General features: G+C 37.7%; 2 protein-coding genes and 1 long non-coding RNA gene across 3 annotated transcripts; all 3 read right to left on the reverse strand.

Annotated features, from left to right (window-relative positions):
• Positions 1-6,021: 6,021 nt before the first annotated feature.
• Positions 6,022-9,235, reverse strand: LOC143147799 (major royal jelly protein 9-like). Its single transcript, XM_076313398.1, has 7 exons — positions 9,127-9,235; positions 8,825-9,051; positions 8,499-8,659; positions 8,129-8,344; positions 7,472-7,743; positions 6,663-6,795; positions 6,022-6,526 (listed from the first exon to the last, which is right to left on the reverse strand). Exons 2-7 carry the CDS (start codon positions 9,045-9,047, stop codon positions 6,308-6,310), a joined length of 1,224 nt encoding a protein of 407 aa, XP_076169513.1. The 5' UTR covers positions 9,048-9,051; positions 9,127-9,235; the 3' UTR covers positions 6,022-6,307.
• Positions 9,236-10,851: 1,616 nt separating this feature from the next.
• On the reverse strand, positions 10,852-19,133 carry Y-e3 (yellow-e3). Its single transcript, XM_076313397.1, has 5 exons — positions 18,607-19,133; positions 16,980-17,158; positions 14,722-15,185; positions 13,399-13,642; positions 10,852-12,115 (listed from the first exon to the last, which is right to left on the reverse strand). Exons 1-5 carry the CDS (start codon positions 18,803-18,805, stop codon positions 11,918-11,920), a joined length of 1,284 nt encoding a protein of 427 aa, XP_076169512.1. The 5' UTR covers positions 18,806-19,133; the 3' UTR covers positions 10,852-11,917.
• A 1,030-nt stretch (positions 19,134-20,163) lies between these two features.
• Positions 20,164-21,538, reverse strand: LOC143147801 (uncharacterized). Its single transcript, XR_012992353.1, has 2 exons — positions 21,074-21,538; positions 20,164-20,292 (listed from the first exon to the last, which is right to left on the reverse strand). It is a non-coding gene; the product is annotated as an uncharacterized LOC143147801 (long non-coding RNA).
• Positions 21,539-23,220: the final 1,682 nt, after the last annotated feature.

The raw sequence follows: 23,220 nt of genomic DNA on the forward strand, positions 1-23,220 counted from the left end.
GGTACGTCTACGAGAATGGCAAGCAAGGTTCAGCCTCGCGCGACTCAATTAACACGTGTAATTGAGTCGGTGAGAAAGCGTCTCTCGGAAAAACGTGCACCGCAACGTAATCGTGTTCCGCTGACTCCATTCAAGGTGGAGTTTCGTAACGCTTGTGAACCTTACCGCGTTAAATAACTCAACTAAATACCTATTTTGAATAAATAGTAGCGCCACGATTACGTTGGGCTTCGAACCCGTTTTTCAGCGACTCAACGACACGGGTCCAATTAACCATTTGCACTCGAGGCTACTTTACTAAGGAAACCGACGCCTCGAGATAATTCTCCAAGTCGTAAAATTAATCTGGAATGGAGCATTTTTATATACTTTGCATACACGCGTTTATACTTTACAAGAACGTGATATTTAAATTCCAATTTGAATTCTAATCCATCAAGTTCTCCCGTAAAATTAAGAACGTAATATTTAAATTCCAATTTGAATTTTAATCCATCAAGTTTTCACGTAAAATTAATCTTGAATGAAACATTTTTATATACTTCGCATACATGCGAAGGAGGATCTCTTCTCTCGAGTCCAAAGAGTTAAATTCGATCGATAATATAGTACACGAAAGATGAGAATCATGAAATGGATCGAACGTATAAAAAAACGAAAGAGTAAATTTTGAACAGGTACAATAATGTTTGATCGATGATTGAACGCTTCGTTATTTAATAGAGATACTTTCGACAAACACGAACCAGTTCTACCATTTCAAGTGTCACCTTGCTCCTGTAGAATTAATTTGGTCAAGGTCTGCGAGAAAACTTCAATATACGTTTGGTTTATCGATTTGAAGTATTGTTCGTGCTGGTAGAAATTAGTAGATTTACCACACTTGTAGAAACCTATTCGTACGATCTCCTGGCCGGTATTTATCAAGTGAAAATCACAAGGCGACAAAATATTCGATTTCCTTTGGGCAGTTTCTCAACCTACTCGAAAGAAACCCTTCCAATCGTGCAAGAAATTTCTCCTGCAAACCTGTATTCTTTCGCAACCGTGCACTTGATTCAAATGTCGAAAAATCCCGTACCGTGCCGTATAATTTTTTCTTACAACCGTACTAATTATCGCGAAAATATTACTGTTTTACAGACACCTGACTTCCCGCGTCTAATCCAGGAACAATTACCTAGGAACGCTTGGAATTCCAGGAGTCGTCGAAATTATTTACGTTCTCCATTGAATATCAATTTTTCCTGCTCGTCGACGATAATTTTCAGATTTTTTTTTTACCACGAAAAAGAGAGGCGTGGTAACATTCTCCGCCTCGGAGAAATAAAATAAGATATTATTCAATAAATAAAATAAGATTCTGCTTCATCGACGTCATTGACTCGATCAACCTTCGATGTTTAACACTAGATTCACCAACCAGTAAAAATGATTGGTTTCAACAGCTTTGACATAATAATTTACTTCAAGTTCGATAACATATTTTCAAAGGACGTTACAACTATTTCTATTCTATTGATACAATAAATTTCAAGTAGTCCTAGCGTTAAACCTCGTGGATTGTCGTAAAATTTTTCTTTGACAAAGATATTTACTTAAAATTCGATAACATATTTTCAAAATACGTTAGAATTATTTCTATTCTATGTATACAATAAATTTCAAGTAATCCTAGCGTTAAACCTCGTGGATTATCGTAAAATTTTTCTTTGACAAAGAAATTTACTCAAAATTCGATAATATATTTTCAAAATACGTTACAATTATTTCTATTCTATTGACACAATAAATTTCAAACAGTCCTAGCGTCAAACTTCACGGGTTGTCGTAAAATTAATAAAATACTTAAATTTTAATATTATTAAAATTTTCAAAATACGTTAGAATTATTTCTATTCTATTGACACAATAAATTTGAAACAATCCTAGCGTCAAACTCCGCGGGTTGTCGTAAAATTAATACATTTAATCAAACAGCGGTAGTCTCGTGATTGATCGTCGAACGAACCGAGTAAAAACAAAGGTATCGGAGTAGAACCGACCGTCTGACGATTTCCTCTTTCGATGTTAACGGAAATAAGCTTACGTAAATGAGAAGCGATCAATCATCGATACAATATCCTTGGTTTCGCGTAGCTTCCTCTATCTGGTCACGATGCTATCATCGATTCTATATTTATGCAAATTTGGACGCTTCCCGGTGAATACCGTGCAGAATCGAACAAGAACGAAACTTTTGTTTTCGATTTTCGTGTCGATTAGACGAGATCTCTGCCAACGGGTTCGGTCCGGAAAAGTCAAGCTCATGGTCATCGAACCGACTGAGAAACCGGATAAAACGAACCACCTGTAAACAGTATCTACCTGGTTCCAATGATTCGCTCGATAAATCATCCGAGACCGCTCGAATTCAGTATAAATATCACTTTCCACCGGATACAGGGAACAGTTTCGGGCTTCGGGTGTCACTTCCTCCTTGGAATCCTTCTTCGAGACGAACTCGCCTTGCAATTGGAAAAACAACAACACGATTAATTCACTTAACTTCTTAACTTCGAGCCACGTTAACGCGCGATAACACTTGTCGCGGAGTTTCGAATAACAAACTTTCTAACCCGAATCGAACACCTCTTACATCAGATATTCTTTTTTTTCCAAATCGATACGTGTGCAATTAAGCGGGGACATTCTTTAACTTTGAATATTCCTTTTCGAAACGTTACCCCGAACAGTAGAATACTACGAAGTAATTTATTCGCGCGAGTGTAAAATATATATTCCAACCTTCTATTTGTCTACCTCCATCTTTACGTATGTATATCAATTTGAATATTTTCATAATTTAGACTCGCGTAGAAGACACTATTTAATCGATCTCTGGCTAACCGATAGATTCGACGAACAAACGAGACGTATCGATACAATTTTTTTTTTTTGGAAATTACAAAACTCAAATCGTTCGTGGACCCTCGAAATAGTTACAGCACGTTTTTTATCGCATAAGGTTCACATAGGTTTGTGGTTTACATTCCAGAAGAGTATCTTTACGTATGTATATTAATTTGAACACTTTCATAATTTAAACTCGCGAAGAGGACACTATTTAATAACGAATAAACGAGACAGGTATCGATACAATATCTTCTTCTTTGAAAATCGTTCCTGGACGCTCAGAATAATTATAGCGCATTTTTTTATCGCACGAGGTTCACATAGGTTTGTGGTTTACATTCCAAATAAGTATCTTTACGTATGTATATCAATTTGAATACTTTCATAATTTAAACTCGCGAAGAGGACACTATTTAATAACGAATAAACGAGACAGGTATCGATACAATATTTTTCTTTTGAAAATTACAAAAACTCAAATCGTTAGTGGACGCTCGAAATAGTTACAGCACGTTTCTTATCGCACGAGATTCACATAGATTTGTGGTTTACGTTTCAGAGGAGGGCGCGAACGAGTCACTGAATCGTGGAATTCGAATATTACCGAAGAGAATGATTCTACGATGATTTCGTCGATCGTTTGCGAAAATTCCTTCGAAGTTCACTCTTGTACCCCGTTCGTTGCGTCAAGAATCTCTCTCGAGGAAGAACACTTTCGGTGACGCACAGAAACGTTCGAGATTACTCAATCTCGCGGCCTGACACCGGTGAATCGATCGTCGTACTGAACGGTTCGAGCGAACCTCGAGAAAGCAGTCAGGAGTGTTCCACGCTCTCCGTCGCATCGCGTTTCTTTCGTTGTTTTATACAAAACGGCGACCGTTACCGAAACGCGATTTTTTTTTGTCTTTTGTCTTTTTTTTCGATCACGCAAACCTTTCTATTACGGAAGACACACGACTTTGTTGCGATTATCGTATTTCAACATCGGTCTTGCGCAATAAATATATTATCTTTAACGTTTATCGTTCTCGATACTTGTTGAGGAGTACAATTTTAGAAAGCATCGAACCCACCGGCCGGTTTCGATTAACGAAATCCGATATAAATAAACCATTGAACTTGTTCCGCGCAGCCTGTTTTCACTCGCAGTTTTCAAGCGAGTGAATCTTCCACACTTTCGGCGAGTGAATACATCGCCGATCGAACGCATAATTATTTACTAAACAACAGGTTGCATCGCGTGCCGTTTAATATCGTTTTCTGGACTTGTTTCGCATTGTACTTTCGTTTCAACGAACCGCCACCGCTCACCACACGAGAGAGTCTGCGAGGAATCACTGTTCGAGTTCGTCCATCGGCTGGTCTCTTATATAGTCCACGTGAGTACTCACGAGTCCTCGAGAAGTCGCACGTATCGTCTCCTGCGATCTGAACTTTTGATCCAATGCGAGGACACTTTGTACTCGATAACGCACCACCCACGTTAGTTTGCATAAAGTCGAAACAGTTACGAAATTCACGGTCCAATTTCTCGGTCAACGAGGACCCTAACGGTTGTACGAAGACGATGGTGCAATCTCAGCCACGAGTTCTCAGACCGTTGGATAAGATTATTATTCCGTGTAAAAAGAAGAGTTACGCAAACGCTTTGACACTAGATTACCAAAAGACTCGATTTGACTCGTTTTGAATTTTTTTTTTTGAAATTTTTCAATTTTTAACGGTGTCTTTGATTACAATATTGCCCGTTCAATTTCGAAGATAAAGAAATACAACAGATACGAAGGTAACGACTGAGATAATAACTCGTAGAACTAACTTTGGTAGTGTTTTTGAATATTTTCTTGGAATATTCACATTGTGAAATTTTCTAGATATCTTTCAAGGATGTTTACAATCACAATTTCTCGTCTTCTTATTATTATTGTACGGAAGAATACCCTTTGTTAACGGTACATTGTGTTCTTATACAATATAGCGTTCGATTGTTCTCGTATAAAATTGTATTTACGATGCGCACGATACCATCGCTAATTTACACTCGATCTGGTTCACTATGGTGGAATATTTTTTGAAAGTTTGGACCGATGAAACTCGATGTAGAAAGAGTCTTAGAATGATTCGAAAGTGGCGGAACAAGTTGGACAGCTCCACTTGGATTATCGAAGACATTAAAAAATTATATTTGACGAATGATTACGAGGGACGACCAATGATATTCAACGAGCGACTATAAGGGACAACTAGGTAAAAATGGAGTATAATTTTGAGAAATTCGCGGTATCTAACAATAAATAGAATTTTCTAGATTTTTTTTTAAGGATATCTGCAATTACAATTTTTCTTCTTATTATTATTGTGCGGAAGAATACCCTTTATTAACGGTACATAGAAGGTACATAGTTAGTAGAAAATTGAGGTACGGATAAATATAATAATTAAGTATAATGATCGGCAGTCGAGGTGATTATTAAAAACTTTCGTAAGCATCGCATGGCACATCTGGAATAGATCTAATTTATACACAGCGTTTGTTAGAGGCCTCTTATGTAGGCCAGGTCCATTCGATTGAGAAACAAATTTCTCTTTAACGTGTCGGTAGATGAAACAAAACTTATTCGACCAATAATATCGGTATCGAATACGTTCGATGAAATTATGAACGTTGAATTATTCCGTGTATTTTTCCACGAGTGAAATTAAGAAATGGTCTCGGAATTTCGTAAATAATTCGGTGAATCGTTTTCTCAGAGTAATCGATTCGTTGTTTTAATCGGTATCATTGATGCACCAGATCAAGTATCGATAAATTCTATGAAGTTGCCTCTGGAATTTACGTGTCCATAAAAGTGGATGGAAAGAGGGAAACCACACGAATAAATAACAAAGGAAAGCTATCGGGTTGTTCGAAAAATCATTTCGTTTTCCAAAATGGAGAATATATAATTGAATAAAATGTTTACACACTCTAAAAAAATTGTTTCATTTTCACCAAGAAAAAAAACAAAATGACTTTCCGAACAACCTAATATATAAATCGCAGAAACAACGATTTGACGAATATGTACAACGATATGTACAAGATTGGGAATTATACCGGGAAGAGGTTTTCAATCGTAATCGTTTTTGCATTCAACGAGAAATAAGTATTTATTTTGTGCAACCTGACGAATTACAACGAATTGTTTTTAATGTAGATTAAATATCCAATAAATTGGAATTATACCGAGAAAAGGTTTTCAATCGTAATCGTTTTTGCATTCAACGAGAAATAAGCATTTATTTCGTGCAACCTGACGAATTACAACGAATTGTTTTTAATTTTTGAAAATTAATCCCAATGTTACACCGACTCGAACATCTCGAATTGTTTTTACGGTACATAGTTTCTACGACAGAGCAATACTGTTTAGTATTGATCGCAACAAGTACCCTGTACCAGATACCTTACGTCCCCTTGCAAAATACGAAAATTGACCTCGTTAAAATTTAAAGTATCTGACGCTATCTTCTGATAACGATTCGTTAACACCACCAGGTCTTCCCTAATCCCGAACCATGTACGTCTGTTTTTAATTTTCATGCCACTGGTGAACTGAAGCGTACTCGAATTCTGGGCGATCACCACCTGCAATTAGATGGTATTTCCCGTATTGTATAACTTTGATTATCTTGAAAGTATCAAAGGAGAAACGTCGTGAAGAAATACATATATAATTTTATCGGCACGATCTCATTTACATATTTGTTATCGGTTTACTGACCATGTTGTTTTCCTCCAGAGGTTTCTTTTCGTTCCAACATGCGATCGCAGTGTTATTCACGAGTCCCATGAAAAGAATTCCATTCCTTGACATTGCCTTGGCACTCGATTGAGTAGGCAAAACGTTCTCGTATCTAGAATCGAATGCAAAATGTGGTTAACTATGATTTTTTGGCGCTTCAACGACATCAAAGTTTCATTAAACATAATACAGTAACCACTCGTTAAAACGTCGCGTTTGCCCCTCGATAAAACCACCGAATTATTCCTACCGTTGCTTACGACTTATTTGGCTTATCTTTAATTTTATACTCGAATATTCCAGAACCATAATACAGTAACTACTCGTTAAAACGTCGCGTTTGTCCCTCGATAAAACCACCGAGTTACTCCCACCACTGCTTACGACTTATTTGGCCTATCTTTAATTATATACTCGAATATTCGAGAACCATAATACAGTAACTACTCGTTAAAACGTCACGTTTGCCCCTCGATAAAACCACCGAATTGCTCCCACCGCTGCTTACGACTTATTTGGCCTACCTTGAATTAAATATAATTAAAACTGTTTCAGAAATTAGTCCAATTTGTAAAAAATAAAACCAATTCGAACACCAGTCGATTCCCAGAAAAAAAGTGGATATCGTTCCTCCTTAAAGCACCCGATGGTGTACATTTTAACGAGGAGTTACTCCACTCGAAAAATTCGTTCGAAATTCCATCGTTCGAGTATATAGTACTGTAAAAGTATCGGATCGTAGAGAACTCTGAAGTGAGAAATTTGATATAGTTTGCAGTCGTCGTTACACTTGAAACTCCACGTTGTTATTTTGTGAGTGACTGAGATTGTAGGTGTCGGTGGAAACCATGTTGAGGGATGACATCGGACTCAAGTAAAGTTTATTGGTCACAGGGGATAAGGCCATTCCTACGGGACCGTCCTCCAACATGAAACTCTCTCCTTCGATCGTGTAGGTTACTAAATGCGGATCGTAGACCAACGCACTCGAGGTCACTCGTTTGATCGAATCGCCATTGTACACCAATATAGCGTAACCCTCTACATCTGCCATATACACCTGTCGCAAAAGAACATAACACTTATGTAATAATATAACATTGTTTGTTATATCATTAACAATATATTTATTTGTTATATTATTAATAATACATTTATTTGTCATATTATTAATAACATATATATTTGTAATATTATTAATAATACATTTATTTGTCATATTATTAACAGTATATTTATTTGTTATATTATTAATAATACATTTATTTGTCATATTATTAATAATATATTTATTTGTTATATTATTGCCTAAAGCTTCTGTAATAATATAACATTGTCTGTACCGGTAGCAGCGAATTCGAGATCCCGTAGTTCAAACGGAGGTCACTTTAAAGCAAAGATACAGTTTTATAAATGTTAGACGAAAAACGAAAGTAAATACGTACGTTAGTTGATTCACAGTTGTATCCAGATGTTTGAACGATCGGTGTCACCAATAATCCTTCACCCGTCGTGGTATTCACCGCGACATCTTTCGGTATCGTTACTCTTTTCAATAATTTCGAAGTTTTCAAATCGAAACTGAGGAGTTGCGGAAGGCACACCGATGTCGTCCCGCTTACACCTGTGTCCAGTACCCATAGTCTACTACAACGATCGATCTGAAAACAACGAGCGCTCAGCAATGTGTAAAAAAGAAAACAAATTATGTGCTTTCGATCACCGATCGCGAAACGATACTTTCAAATTTAAGAAAATAGAAATTCGAATGGAAGAATACACTCGGATGAAATTCGATTCCGATGTTACACTCACTGCCACTCGGTACACGCTCGTGATACCACTGCAATCAGTTTTGGTCCAACTCCAATCAGGATAAGGTTGAAGAAGTGGACCACCGTCACCTTTTTGATAGGATATTGTATTCAAACTCGAGGGCACACCTTTGTCTCTTATTATGGTGACGAAGGTTTTATCTTGAAACAGAAACGTTCGAGACACAGGTAATAATCAATGTAATAATAAATATTTGATGTTAGAAAAATAGAACCGAAATAAGATATTTTTATCATTTTCTCTCCAAGTACTATTCGTAGTCTAATGTTTGTACACCGAGTTTTAAAAGGTACGATATATTTTACCGTTCCATTGATCCACGTCTATGGGAAAACAATTCGAACGGTTGTATTCGTCCGATTCGATGGCCTCCTTCCTCTGTGAGTCGCTCTCAAAAAGAAAGTCGAAGTATTTCCACGCCCAACGTGTTTGAAGACGATGGTTCACAACCTTTAAAGACGCGACTTCTGTTTTGTCGTTTAAGAAAATTGCGACGAAAGAGAACGCCAATATCCATGGCGCGAGCATATCTCTAAAAAATATTTTTGAAATGAAATCGCGCTTAATAACATAGAATTATATAAATTGTTCGTAGAAATTTTATTACGCGTTCGGTGAAGCTTAGGTTTGAAGCGATCGTTAAACGAATTATAGTACAAACGTTAAGGTACGAAAGAACAACGTGTAACTACTAAATTCTGGCTCGCACCATCGCAATAAATATGGGTTTCTGACCTTCTACTTTGCAAACAGATAAGAAGAAATGATAAGTATAGTTAAAAAAAGATTGTACAGGGAAAAATGGTATGTTCTTACACATTTAATGATTACTTTTTTCCTTTGTGCGCAAATGCCGTGGAACACTGGATGTTTTTAAAATGTATCAAGTTCGAAACGTCCGATGATAAAGACCCTAAAGCTTATGTAAGCACCGTAAATACCGAGCTTGAGGTTAAATAAAATAATACAACATTGGTTTAACTGGATGGAATTATTAGTCCTATTAATTGACCAGACTCACAGTATTGTGAATTATATTTGATATTTGAACGAATCGCGTGATTTATTTGTGCATCAAAGAAATACCGATTGCATCGATAGAGAATGCATTAGTTAGTGTATAAATTTCAAAGACCTGATAATAGAATGGTCGAAAGGTAACGAGATGAATTGACTACTAATCACAAGTGTAAACACAAGTGTTTATCGTGCAATATTACCTGTAAGATTTCTTCGAATCAGAAAAGTATCTAAGTCTATCGAAAGATTATTTGCACTTTTTATAAATGCATTTTCACATTGAAGTGATATATATATCGTACTTTAAGTGCAACTGATATCGATCGTCGAAAAAACGAAACAAAATGTAAGAACTGTCATCAAAAACAAATGTATAAGTAGAAAGTAGATAATGCAGGATTAGCATTTAAGAGACCTTCGTGTCGTACAAACGAAACGAAAATTATTTTAGATAAGATTTTTCCATTTTTAAAAATGCGAGTGCATCAATTCTTTCTTTTTTGAAAAAAATAATTTATTACGTGTAGAGGCAATTATGTAAATAATCACTTTGACGTAAAATGCACAGTACACGACTTTTTTTTTATTTTATATTCGATTATATCACGAATAACAACAAATGACATATCAATGATAATGGGACTCGCGAAATGTTGCAATACATTTTAACAAAATTTGTAGATACTATTGACAACGTTAAAAACGTTTCAACCGTGATAAATAATGAATGTTTAAAAACATATTTAGATAAAGTGGTATCTTGTGAAATATGATCGACGAAATTCAATTTCAAACTGTTATTTAATGAATATTCGGTTATCTTGACTTTCATTAATTGCGTCAGTGGTGCTCAAACCGTTTGGTCTTTAAATCCCCTTAGAATAGTTTATGTGGAAATTTAAATTTTCTTAAATAATATCCGATACACAATTATGAGAAGTTGCCAGCCATTATTCAGTGCCCGCTCACGAGGATGTTTATGTCAAGGACCTATTCAGTCCTTTATCCAACCATAAACCTTTGGAAAGCAAAATGGCGTCCAACCACTGCCTTTGAAACATTCACCAAACTAAAATTTTACGTTTTACTTAAAAAACTTTCTTTCTTCTTTAATTGAATCTTCTTCTTCTTCTTTCCAGCAATTATTTCCTTAACTCGCTTAAATCGTTAAACGAGCAAGAGTAAATACGACACTCCAAAATTTCAATTCGCGAAATTTTTTGGAATTGATGTCATAATTCGCGATGAAACCGCGAAAAATTTAAAAATGTCGACAGACCGATAGAAATGCAGGAAAAATAAACGAGACTAATTTCGAACAATTTTAAGTGTCTTCATTTTTATTCAAACTTGATATCTTACAGTCGTAATAACAATAATAACAGTAATAGCAGCAACAGTAATAGCACGTTGGTAATTGTATTCCGAGAAAAAAAATATTGTGATATTATGCGTCACCGGAACGCGAACAACGTCGAGTAGTTTATGGAATATGTTGTAAATAAAATATTCATTACATCCGTAGACATTGAAGTAATTATACACATCGATAGTTCAGCACGAAAAACTTAGTGTCGTAATTGAATCGTAAAAATATAAAACGCTATATTGTTTAGAAATTTCCAGATCACTTTACTCTTTGTTTTATATTTTTACGTTCTGTTACGTAACGCGCAATAACAATCCTACAATCGAGTATTTCGGCCGAACGACAGACACTGAATACAATCTCCCGACTATTCTCATGTCTATATTAATTTTTATAGGAACCACTGTAATAAACCTAATTAAACGGAGAACGATCATTTAACGATGAACGCGAAAACTTACGATTGCAATCGTCTAAAAACCCAGCGAGAACGCACATAAATTACCGTGACGGAGTATCAACAAATCTAACAACAATTACACGCGCAACAATAAATATCGATCGACTGATTAATTCCTCTAAATCTTGCGTCCATTGTATTCTTTCAGCACCACGAGCAAGTGTTCAAGTAGATCGAATCTCTATTCTCTCGAGTCGTTAAACACGTAGCTATTCGAGAGAAAGGCGACCATTTTGTTCCATGATTCTCACAATCGTTCTTCCTACCATCTCGATCTTTCTCTAACGAATTCTGCGATTATTCGCGCTCTCGTTTCGAAATTAAACGATCGACATCGAAACCTCTTCATCCGTGACGCGAGAAGACCGAGTAACCGTGAACCTGATCCTCCGAAAGTGAATCGTAATAAGTATTCTTGAAGTACTTTTGCGCGTGGAAGGATGCAAAATGGTCGATGAACCGTGGTCCGTTCGCGAGATAGGAGTATCGGGAAAATGGTGACGAAGTCTCGCGATGGTAACCGGAAGAGTGCTCGCGGTGCCACGAGTTTCATTTCCTGTAGTGAGAACGAACGATACTATGGGCCAACGAAGTCGCGTCGCATTTGGTACCACGGACCAATTCCTCCACGAAGCCAGCCTGAATCCGGAAGTTGGTCTCGCTGGAATTCAACGAGTTGCTCATGTACTTCTGGAAGGACGGGGTGAGTACCCACAACTCCTGTCTGCCTTTCTTCGAAGTTACGATCTGCAACGAAGGAGGACTGTTATCGTTCGATCTTTCACCGAATAGTTTTCCTAAAGCTCGTTAATCACTTTGGATATAGAGTTTTATTAATTGTGGAGTGTTGTAATTTTAGCATAGAGTAGGTTTAGGAACACATGGGTTTAAGAGAGATAGTTTTGAGGAGTGTACTTGGAAGAGGATAATAAAAGAGAAAATTGGATCCACAGTTTTATTAATTGTGGAATGTTGTAATATTAGCATAGAGTAGGTTTAGGAACACATGGGTTTAAGAGAGATGGTTTTGAGGACTGTACTTGGAAGAGGTTAATAAAAGAGAAAATATGATACACAGTTTTATTAATTGTGGAATGTTGTAATATTAGCATAGAGTGTGTTTAGGAACACATGGGTTTAAGAGAGATGGTTTTGAGGACTGTACTTGGAAGAGGATTATAAAAGAGAAAATAGGATACACAGTTTTATTAATTGTGGAATATTGTAATTTTAGCATAGAGTAGGTTTAGGAACACATGGGTTTAAGATAAGATAGTTTTGAGGACCTGGAAGAGGATAATAAAAGAGAAAATGGGGGTCAGCAGGGGTCGGAGCAGACCCAACGAAGAGATGTTTGATATTTTTCCTAAAGATGTTATTCACTTTGGATACACAGTTTTATTAATTGTGGAGTGTTGTAATTTTAGCACAGAGTGTGTTTAGGAACACATGGGTTTAAGATAAGATGGTTTTGAGTCAGCAGGGGTCGGAGCAGACCCAACGAAAAGGTGTTTGATGGCTCGTGTGTTCGTTTAGCGAAATTTGGCAAACGAGGGTGTAAAAGAGTGTGTATTGAAAATGTGGAAAATTATTTAAGAGTCTTTTCTTTTCCCAGAAGAAAAGGCAGTGTTGAGAGTGTTGAGCCGAGAGTCGTGAAGCGTTTCAGAGAGTTGTACGATAGTTACTTACTGTAATCTGGCTATTGTCGAATTATTAATTATTTATAATTTAAGAAATGATTCCACAATTGTTACGCGTCGTTAGATAAGATGAAAAAGTAACGAAAGAAGATAATACGTACGAAGTTACATAAAATCAAAGCTACGAGAAGAGAACCGAGTACATTTTTGTAGTCAGAAAGCGAGAAATTATTAATACTTAAGTACTATTACCGCTAGGAAATCAACGATGATTTGCTTTCATATTCAAAAATGTTATATAAAAATTTGACCGAGATTCCACCATTTTAGTAGACAATGGCGGATGTTTCTCCGAGTGCTTAGTCAATAAACGTGATGTTTCGCTCGTACCTTCAAACCGGAAGGGAACTGCAGAGTTTCCGGATTGACGATGAGTATCTCGTTGTTACGGCCTCCGTAGTCCGGATAATTCTTGCTGTTCCAACATCCGATCGCCAGATCCGACATCAAACCGAAGAAGAGGACCCCGTCGCGATCCATGGCCTGTGCAGCCGACTGCGAGGATCTCTCTATCGTGAACGGGACGAACGATCTCGGTGCAGCCTCCGCGTTATCGCGAAACAAGGTGTAATTTCTAAATATAATGTAGCTATGTAAGTCTCATATGGGTGTGAGATAAATATCGGTACGTCTGAGTGTGAACGAAAAGTGTTTGGCACAGAGCGAACTGCATCGACCGGATGTCTATGGTTCACAGCAGGATATCGGTGTCAAGAGTGTTCGTGGATCGTTGGGAACCGATTTGAAGGTTTAGGTTAGGGTTGACGAGGCAATTGAAGTGGTCAAAAAGTTGAGATGTGTGGATCGTAGAGTGGGAGTGTTTAAATATAATATTTTATAGTATTATTGTCATCAAAAAGACGTATTGTTGTTAACATGTCTGAATGCTTAACATTCCTTCACAATAATTAAACAGTTGTGTCACAAAGATGGATTTCGGTTCGATTGACTTGCATTCGGGTTAACAATTGCAACGGAAGTGTAAATGGCTCAACTGTTATTCGACATAAAATTGAACCGTTCAAGATCAGAAAGAAAAACAAATTGTCGACTGCGAAACAAAAATAATTCCAATTAAAGATTACTTAAGGAGACGAATCCTTTCGACTAAGAAAGGATTCTACTCGACTTTAACATTTCGTTAAATCGTAGCAAAGGAAGGTTCAGCAAGAGTTACAACGTGCATTCAGTTCGAAGGCTAAAGTTAAACTTAGTCTTCATTCGCAAGAGAATCTAATAAATTACTCGATAAATTTTGTCGTTTTATAACAAATCGAGCTATTAGGTTCGTCGTTTTATTTTTCTAAAGATAGTACTACTGTTCGATGGACATGTGTGAAGTTCGATGTGAAGTTTCATGTAGATCTGTCGATTCGTTCGTATACTTGTTCGAAGTCAAAGTGTCATACTATTTTTTTTACAATAGAAAAAACAATTCGTGTCATTTACACGCCGAACGTTCATTTCAGAATTTCTTTCTAGGAAAGGGGCGAGCAGAAACCTAAGGATACCAGAACTCACTATTTCCATTCTAAAGAATAAAAAAGATTTTAGACATTGGTTTTAGGATGAGTCACAAGTGACAAGTTCGATAGGTGTCATTTGACAATAAATAATCTTCAAAGGACGAGTCGTTCGATGCTACACACTCACCTGATCACCGAGGTAGGCACGTATCCTTCGACCCTGCTGGCCAACGAATGGAAATAAAGAATCCTGTCATCGTTTTGAACAGGCCCCAAGGCGAGTCCTAGGATCCCATCCATCAGATCGAACGTGTCTCCCTTGATGTTGAAGGTGCCGTATTGCGGGTAGGGGTAAAACAAGTTGTTGACGATCCTCCACGATCGCGAGTTACGGTGGTCGTAAACGAGCAATCCGAATCCTGTCACGTCAGCGATGTAGGCGAACGTGTCCTTGCATTGTTGATCGACGTCACGGACGTCAACGGCCACGGTGACGTAGAGGGAGTCATCCTTGTACTGATCCCGTGGAAACTTGTACCGGGTGATCAGCTGGTCGGTTTCCAAGGAAAAGACGAGCAACTGCGGTGGACAGACCCAATTATCGCCGAGTTTCCCGGTGTCGAGTACCCAAAGGCGACCACACTCGTCTATCTGAGGAAAAAGTATCGAGGTGTCGGTTGACAGTGATCGATTACGGTCACTCGGAGCTTGAACTTCGATTTTTCAGTGCAAGGAACACCTGATTTCGGTTCTCGTTAAGAAATCTTGGTTATGGAATTAAGAATTCTCGTTAAGGACTTGGATTCTGGTGACAAAATATTATATATGTTTGGAAAGTTATTTCGTTCTCCAAAATGGAGAATATACGATTTAATAGAATGTTTGTACAGTGCACAAAAATCGTGTTTCGTTTTCACCAAAAAAAAAACGAAATCCAAACGACACAATATTTTTTCGGAAAGTCATTCCATTTTCCAAAATGAAGAATACATAATTTAATAAAATGTTTCTACACTGTAAAAAAATCGTGTTTCGTTTTCACCAAAAAAAACGAAATCACTTTCCGAACGACCCAATACTTAAAATTTTGTCAAAGACAATTCTTTAATTCTTATTTATTTATTTTAAGTTATTCGATTATTTAGTTACTTTCCAGTTTTCTTTCTTCGAGAAAGAAAGACCACGAACGACTCTTCGTTTCTCGTAATTCATCGTCGATCGGTGTTCCATGGTTTCTATCGAGTAGAAATTTTTGCATTACAACGTCACTTTCCCGCGTATTATAGATTTCAAGAACGATGAATCGTTTAACGTACAATAATTTACGATCGTACGTCGCTCGATGGTTTATATTAAGACCGTTCCGAAGACGATAACGAATCGTGCGAATTCGAACGTATATTTAAATCGTAACCGTACATCTTCGGATCGAGTTCGCTTGAATCGTTATTCGAAGCAGTATTGCTGATAAGTTATCGCCAGCGCTGTCTTCGTTGAAACCTTTAACGCATCGAATGGAAATTTCCCCATCGGGAACCAATCGAGCGTTAACAATCGGGGAAAACCCATGAACGTGCATGGGAATACACACCTAACGACGACCATTTTTCGAGACTTTCGCAACAACGATTTTCCACGATCGATCGCCACGTTCAACGAAACGTAAATCTCAACCGAATCTCAATCTCAACCTGTAATTTAACCTTGTCAACGATACGACAACGTTCGAAACAAACGAGTTCTCTCGACTTTCATGAATTCTGCACACTGTGAACTCGACAGTTCCAAGTCCAAAGTGTACCTAGTTTCCCAAACAAACGAAACGAGTAACGATTCTCTCGAGTAAAAACGGTTCTCGAAACGTTTGCACGAAACGATTCTGAACGACACCGCTCAGGACAAACGAGCTCCGTCACTTTTACGAATTCTAACAATAAATATGCACGCACACTCGAGGTAACTTCTCTCAGACAACGTTAACACGTATGTATTCGTGTAAATGACTCGTCATTCGAACATTTGTATTCTTCTCCGTTCAATGGTTTCCGTGGAATCGTCAAAAACGTATTTATCTTCACCGTGAAATTTACATCTTGTTTCTCGTCGAAACCTTGGCAATGTTTTCCAAAGTTCGTAATATCTTCTACACGCGTTAACATTTTTCTACGCAACGCCTGTGAGAATATTGTACAAGGTGTACACGTGTTTCGTAGACGAGAAACATTTACATCGAACACTCTCCAACATCGGTAGAAATTTCCAAATATCGGTTATTGTTCTCGTACCGGGAAACACGGTGTTCCCTCTTGAGCGTTCTCCATAAAACTTTCACGATTCTCGTTACGAAAACTCAGTCAAGGACTTCCATGGTTCGCGGGGTAGAAGACGAGATCCTGCACCGAGATTCCTGCAACATTTCCATACGGTCGAGGAATTCAACGTTACCTTCATTCTGTAGACACTGGTGATCGAATCGCAGCTACCCAGGGTGTTGTAACCCCAATTCGGATACGGGGCGATTATGGGATTCCCCGCCGGTGTTATGTCGTTGGTGACGTAGCCCAAGGTGGCTGGTACACCGTCCAGGAACCTCGGGATCGAGACAAAGACTTTCGACTGGTGGCCTGTTAAATAAAAAAAATAATGTAAAGGACAACGTTTAGTCTCCTCGTCGAACGGGATTCTTTGGAGTCAATGTACGGGAAATCCCCATGAACGTGTTCAACAACCTGTTTTTTTTTTTTTTTTACACTGTAACCGACCAAGTATTCGAAGAAAAAGTCTCCATGCTGAATAAATTTCACAAGTCACTTACCAACGACGCTTCTAAATATACAACGAATGAAATGTCGTTTAATTTTGTCTTTATCGTAGGAAAAAAAAGACGCTTGAACGTTTAGTTCAGAACACTTCTTAACGCTTTTACACGTCGCGAATACGTACAAGATTACAAGAGGCAATCGTAGTTATCCATTTCTTGTAAAATGTCATTTAATTTACATTATCGCGGGGAAAAAGAAACTCTTGAACGTTTAGTTGAAAACATTAACATTTTTACACGTCGCGAGTATGTACAAAATTACAAGAGGCAACCGTGGTTATCTTTTTCTTGTTCGTAGTTAAATCGTAATTAATAGAAGTTTAGTAAAAATTCGTCAAATTTCACTCTATTATTAATCGAAACGCGATAAGAGTTTGTAAGAATTGTTTCCACTCGAACATTTTCCTTGCTTGTATATTGTAAAATAAAAAGAAGAAGAATTCAGACTTTGTACACGTAATTTCTATAATTGGAAAGTAAATTTTCAAAGAATAAAATTCGAAATAGTAATTGGAAGGAGAATTTCTATATCTAACCGAAGCTTCGAATCGATAAGGAACAATAATAAACACTTTTTCCCTTTCGTGGTTAAATTTCATCGAATCACAACAACGCGTATTTCTGTAAGAATTGTTTACACTCGAACACTTTCCTTGCTAGTATATCGTAAAATAAAAAGAAGAAGAATTCAAACTTTGTACAACTAATTTCTATAACCGTTGGAAAGTAAATTTTCTAAGAATAAAATTCGAAATGATGATTGATCGATGAGCAACGATAATAAACACTTTTCCCTTTCGTGGTTAAATTTCATCGAATCACAACAACGCGTATTTCTGTAAGAATTGTTTCCACTCGAACACTTTCCTTGCTAGTATATCGTAAAATAAAAAGAAGAAGAATTCAAACTTTGTACAACTAATTTCTATAACCGTTGGAAAGTAAATTTTCTAAGAATAAAATTCGAAATGATGATTGATCGATGAGCAACGATAATAAACACTTTTCCCTTTTGTGGTTAAATTTCATCGAATCACAACAACGCGTATTTCTGTAAGAATTGTTTCCACTCGAACACTTTCCTTGCTAGTATATCGTAAAATAAAAAGAAGAAGAATTCAAACTTTGTGCACGTAATTTCTATAATTGGAAAGTAAATTTTCTAAGAATAAAATTCGAAATGATGATTGATCGATGAACAACATAAACACTTTTCTCTTTCGTGGTTAAATATCATCGAATCGTCGATACCTCCATTGTAGACGTCGACGTCGATGGGCAGTGGTCCACCAGGAACGAAAATTTGATTTTTGATGGCCGTTTGTCTGTCGAGCTCGCTCGGGAAAGCGAATTCCAACGCCTTCCATTCGTAAATGATCTTCAGCCTTTCGTACACCGGCGAACCGGAAGTGACCACGATCAGCAGTAACGTGAAGTAAAATCGATTCATCTTCGAACGAAACGCAAACGAAACTGCTACAGGCTCGAAGATACCTCCGGATGCGAATAAATCACAATTTATCACGTGACTCCGCGTCTCGCTCGTCGGGATAATTAATTTTTCAACGACACCCGACAGAATCCCCTCTGTCTTTGCGTTAAGTTACGAGCCAGGCGCTACGTTCATTGTAAACCAGTGTTTCGCAACTCGAACGAGCCACGAACTTCGTCGTAACCGATCGATCGCCTTGAATCGTAAAATAATAATAGAATCCACCTCTGGGACTTTTGTATCCAAGTGTACGTTCGAAATACGTTAACGAAACGTTCGAAAAGGGCCTCTTCGAATCAACTATTCGAAACGTTCTCTCGATAAACGTCGGACAACCTTCCCGAAACAACGACCGGCGAACACTTGTACGCGACTTTCGATCCTCGTCGATATTGAACGTTTCGATGGATTACACAATGTCTCTGTCTTTCTCGGAATCGTTCCGTACAATGATAGATGATATTTCAGTAGAAATTAGAAACGCACGAAACGCTGCAAGCTATAAATATTATCTCCAAGTCTCTTCTAAACGAATTCGTTCCATCCAAGAAGAGACACCGTCTTTTCGGAGTGTAAAAGGATGTTAATATTTGGTCATTTTTCGTAACGCTTACGGAAAGATTGATAGAAATGTTTCACGAGTGTGTTAAATACACTTCGATTATTTACCAGACGATGCACGAGTTCAAGAATTGGAGCAGTTTTCTATTTTAAATTAGCGTTCTTAGAACATTGCGTTCAAGAGAAATATACAAAAGGAGAATATCGATTCTTTGTAATAAAAGAGGCTCTCTCTTAATTGGTAACTCGGATTGTTTCCTGTTCCGAGTTACCGATCGTTACTACGAAAGCAACGAGTCATTGATCGCCGCATTCCAATTGGCGAACGAAAGAAAAACAACAGCGACCGGAACGAATCGCGAAACTCACCTCTCTTCCGGTCTCCCGGCGAGGTGTAGCCAGAGGCGAGAACAAATTTTTAACGAACAAACGACGAACGATCTTTCGTTCGTTAAACTCGTCGAACGAACGTTTAAGTCACGAAATGTAATATTTCACAACGAACGAATAGAAATTTAATAATCAACTTCGGTGTGATTCTTTCTCTTCCTTTCACGCTGGTTCTATTCTTCGATATATATTATCCCTGAATTTAATCTCGACGCTAATACACGTCGAAGATTCGTTATAAGTTAAACTTAAGCGATGTTTTTAGAGCTCGTTCTCCTTGCGAGGTTGAAATCCTCTTGGTGTCACCCTCTTTTTCCTTCCGCGCAACTTTCACCGTTACGGAAACAACGAAGAGCGTTCCAATTCCGCTGTGACCGACTTCGATACACAAAACCACTAATGTACTCGCACAGGAACGAATAGACCGTTCGCGAGCAGACGTCGCGATAACCCTCGCCCGATAATGAGTTAATACACTTTCGCTATCTAAAAATCTACGGAACGTGTAAACACTGGAATGAATTTTTCTCACTTTTCGATGCAGGATTCGAGGGAGAAAATAATCGCGTTCGAGGGGAATGTGTTACGATTGGAGGATCGTGGTGAGAAAAATATGTGGGACGATTGCAATGGGATACTATTGGGGAATTGTAATCGAGAAAAATTGGAGAATTGATATCGAGAAGTTTGGGGAATTGTGGGCGAGAAGATTGGAGAATTGCGATCGAGAAAGATTGGAAAATTTTAATAAAAAAGAAAGTGGAACAATTGCAATGGAAAAAGATTGAAGAATTGTAATAAAAAAAAATGGGACAATTGCAATGGAAAAATATTGGGGAATTGCGATCGAGAAAGATTGAAGAATTGTAATAAAAAAAAATGGGACGATTGTAATGAAAAAAGATTGGGGAATTGCGATCGAGAAATATTGGAGAATTGTAATAAAAAAAAAATGGGACAATTGTAATGAAGAAAGATTGGAGAATTGCAATCGAGAAATATTGGAGAATTACGAACGTAAGAGATTGCAAACGAAAAAAATTGGAAAATTGCAAACGAAAAAGATTGAAAAATTGTAATAAAAAAAAGAAATAGGACAATTGCAATGGAGAAAGATTGAGAAAATCACCAACGAAGAATATTAAAGGATTTGAATGAAGGACATTTCAGAGTCAGTGGAACAGAAGACTATTTATAATCAACCGGTGATTCGAGTTGTTATCGAATAGGAGTTGGTAAACTATTTCGTGATTTCCAAGTCGGAGAAAGTACTACCATCGATGTATAGCAGATTTCCAACGATTATGATCGAACCGATCGACGCGAGATGTTTGTCAAGGCCGAGACGCGATAGGGACGTTGCGCTCGTTGTCGCGATCGAGGAGCGACTGAGGAAACAACCGATAGTCTCGGGCAACGATCCCAAGAGCCAATCAAGCATCTCGTCTCTCTGTGCTCGTCGCTATGTGGCTCGAACGAGTTGTATCGAATGTCGTGGTCCACCTTGGTCACGGTTACGGAACGGAATCATCGTGAAATTTCGACGAAAGTTCACGCGACGAATTCGAGAAACATTTGACGTTCGATGTCGCGTAATTGGTTTATCCAGCTACGATAATGTCGCGAACGAAAATGCACTCGTTCGATCCTCGAACAGTAACTTCTCAGTTCGGTCGTAATTTTGTAACAGCGTTTGTAACATTGGAATTCTCGTGAACGGATCTGCGTTAGGGTAAACATTTTAACAGCGATCTAACGCTGGGGTTTCTACGGAGCTATCTTTTGCAGGGGTCGTGCAGGACGACCAAGGGTGGTAATGCGCGAGAACGAAAGAAAATGTAGAGATTTCGTAGAAAATGTAGAAATTTCGTAGAAAATGTAGAAATTTCGTAGAAAATGTAGAGATTTCGTAGAAAATGTAGAAATTTCGTAGAGAATGTAGAAATTTCGTAGAAAATGTAGAAATTTCGTAGAGAATGTAGAAATTTCGTAGAAAATGTAGAAATTTCGTAGAAAATGTAGAAATTTCGTAGAAAATGTAGAAATTTCATAAAAAATGTAGAGTGTTTGAAAAAGACGAGCAATTGGAATTAGTGAACGTGACTAAATGCACGGAGAGAGTAAGATTGAAAATTAGAACGAAAGATTGAAACGAATTCGTGTAAGAATATAGGAAAGTGTAAAGGAAGCGTGTTTGTTGCAACGAGGTGTGCAAAGTGGGAGTAATTGCAAAGAAGACGCAGTAGTTACAAATACACGTGCAAAGATTGTAACGACACGTGCAGAGGACACTAAGACTATTAATATAATTTTATACGGAATTTCCTCGTCTATAGAATTAATCTTCTAATAAATATATCTATTTTTAGTACGCATAGAAATTTTAGTACACTATCGCAACGAACCATCTCACGCATTGTTATCCGAAAAAATATATTTTACCATCGAAGAGATCGAGATCTCGCATCGTGAACGGGGGGCATATAGCGCTGCTCCGTCCATTATTAATTAACAATTTGCACACCTCCCTGGCCAGTCCCAATTAATGACAATTTATCGGACAGATTTCAACACGTGTTTTTCACTTAACGATGATTTATCACCTACGTAGCAATACCGGATATATTCGCCTCACGATTCGTATTAATTTCGTACCAACGACTACACAGATACGGTGTGTTTACACGGTGTTTGTAACTCGGGACGTTCGAACGATAAAATCCGCTGATTGCATAAATATCGGTTATGCAATTGTGCCCGCGCGGGCGCGAAGATTGACTTAAATGTTGGTAACGTCACGATTATTTCCCGATTAGAGAATCGTCACTTGAAATTCCACGTTTCCGTCGACCGATTGCACTTTTTCTAGCGAACGCGCGCGACGTTTCGAATTACCAGAAATTGTAGAATCGAAGTGGGAGAGAAATGTACACGCAATGAGAATATTCTCGTTGGATAACTCTGCACAGTTACGACAATCTGAAAACACTTTATTTATCATTTGTAGCTTAGAGTGCGTCACCGATATGTTTAAAAACGCGAGACCTGAAAGTAATTGTAAGATCCACGAGAATTGGTATCGTGCTCTCGATAATGATTTGTTATAGTTCGATGAGAATGTCTACATGCACAGAAGAAATTAACGATTAGTTAATTTTCGTGCAATGTAAGTCAACGATTTTCAGAGAGGAGTAAATAGAGAGGAGAGTAGAACGAAACACTATGGTGGATCATTTTTCTCGGTGTGTTTCGAAATATTTTCTATGGTGTTTCGAAATATCTTTATCGAAACGTGGAAAGCTCGTGCTTGCAGAAAGTATTAAATATCGTGTATTAACTTCGCATTGTTTAAAAAAGGACTTAGTGACGGTTGGTCCATCGTATCAGGATAGGCAAGAAAATGTAAAGTTATTCAACGGAGA

This window comes from Ptiloglossa arizonensis, chromosome 6, assembly GCF_051014685.1.
Source record: "Ptiloglossa arizonensis isolate GNS036 chromosome 6, iyPtiAriz1_principal, whole genome shotgun sequence".
Taxonomy (NCBI): domain Eukaryota; kingdom Metazoa; phylum Arthropoda; class Insecta; order Hymenoptera; family Colletidae; genus Ptiloglossa; species Ptiloglossa arizonensis.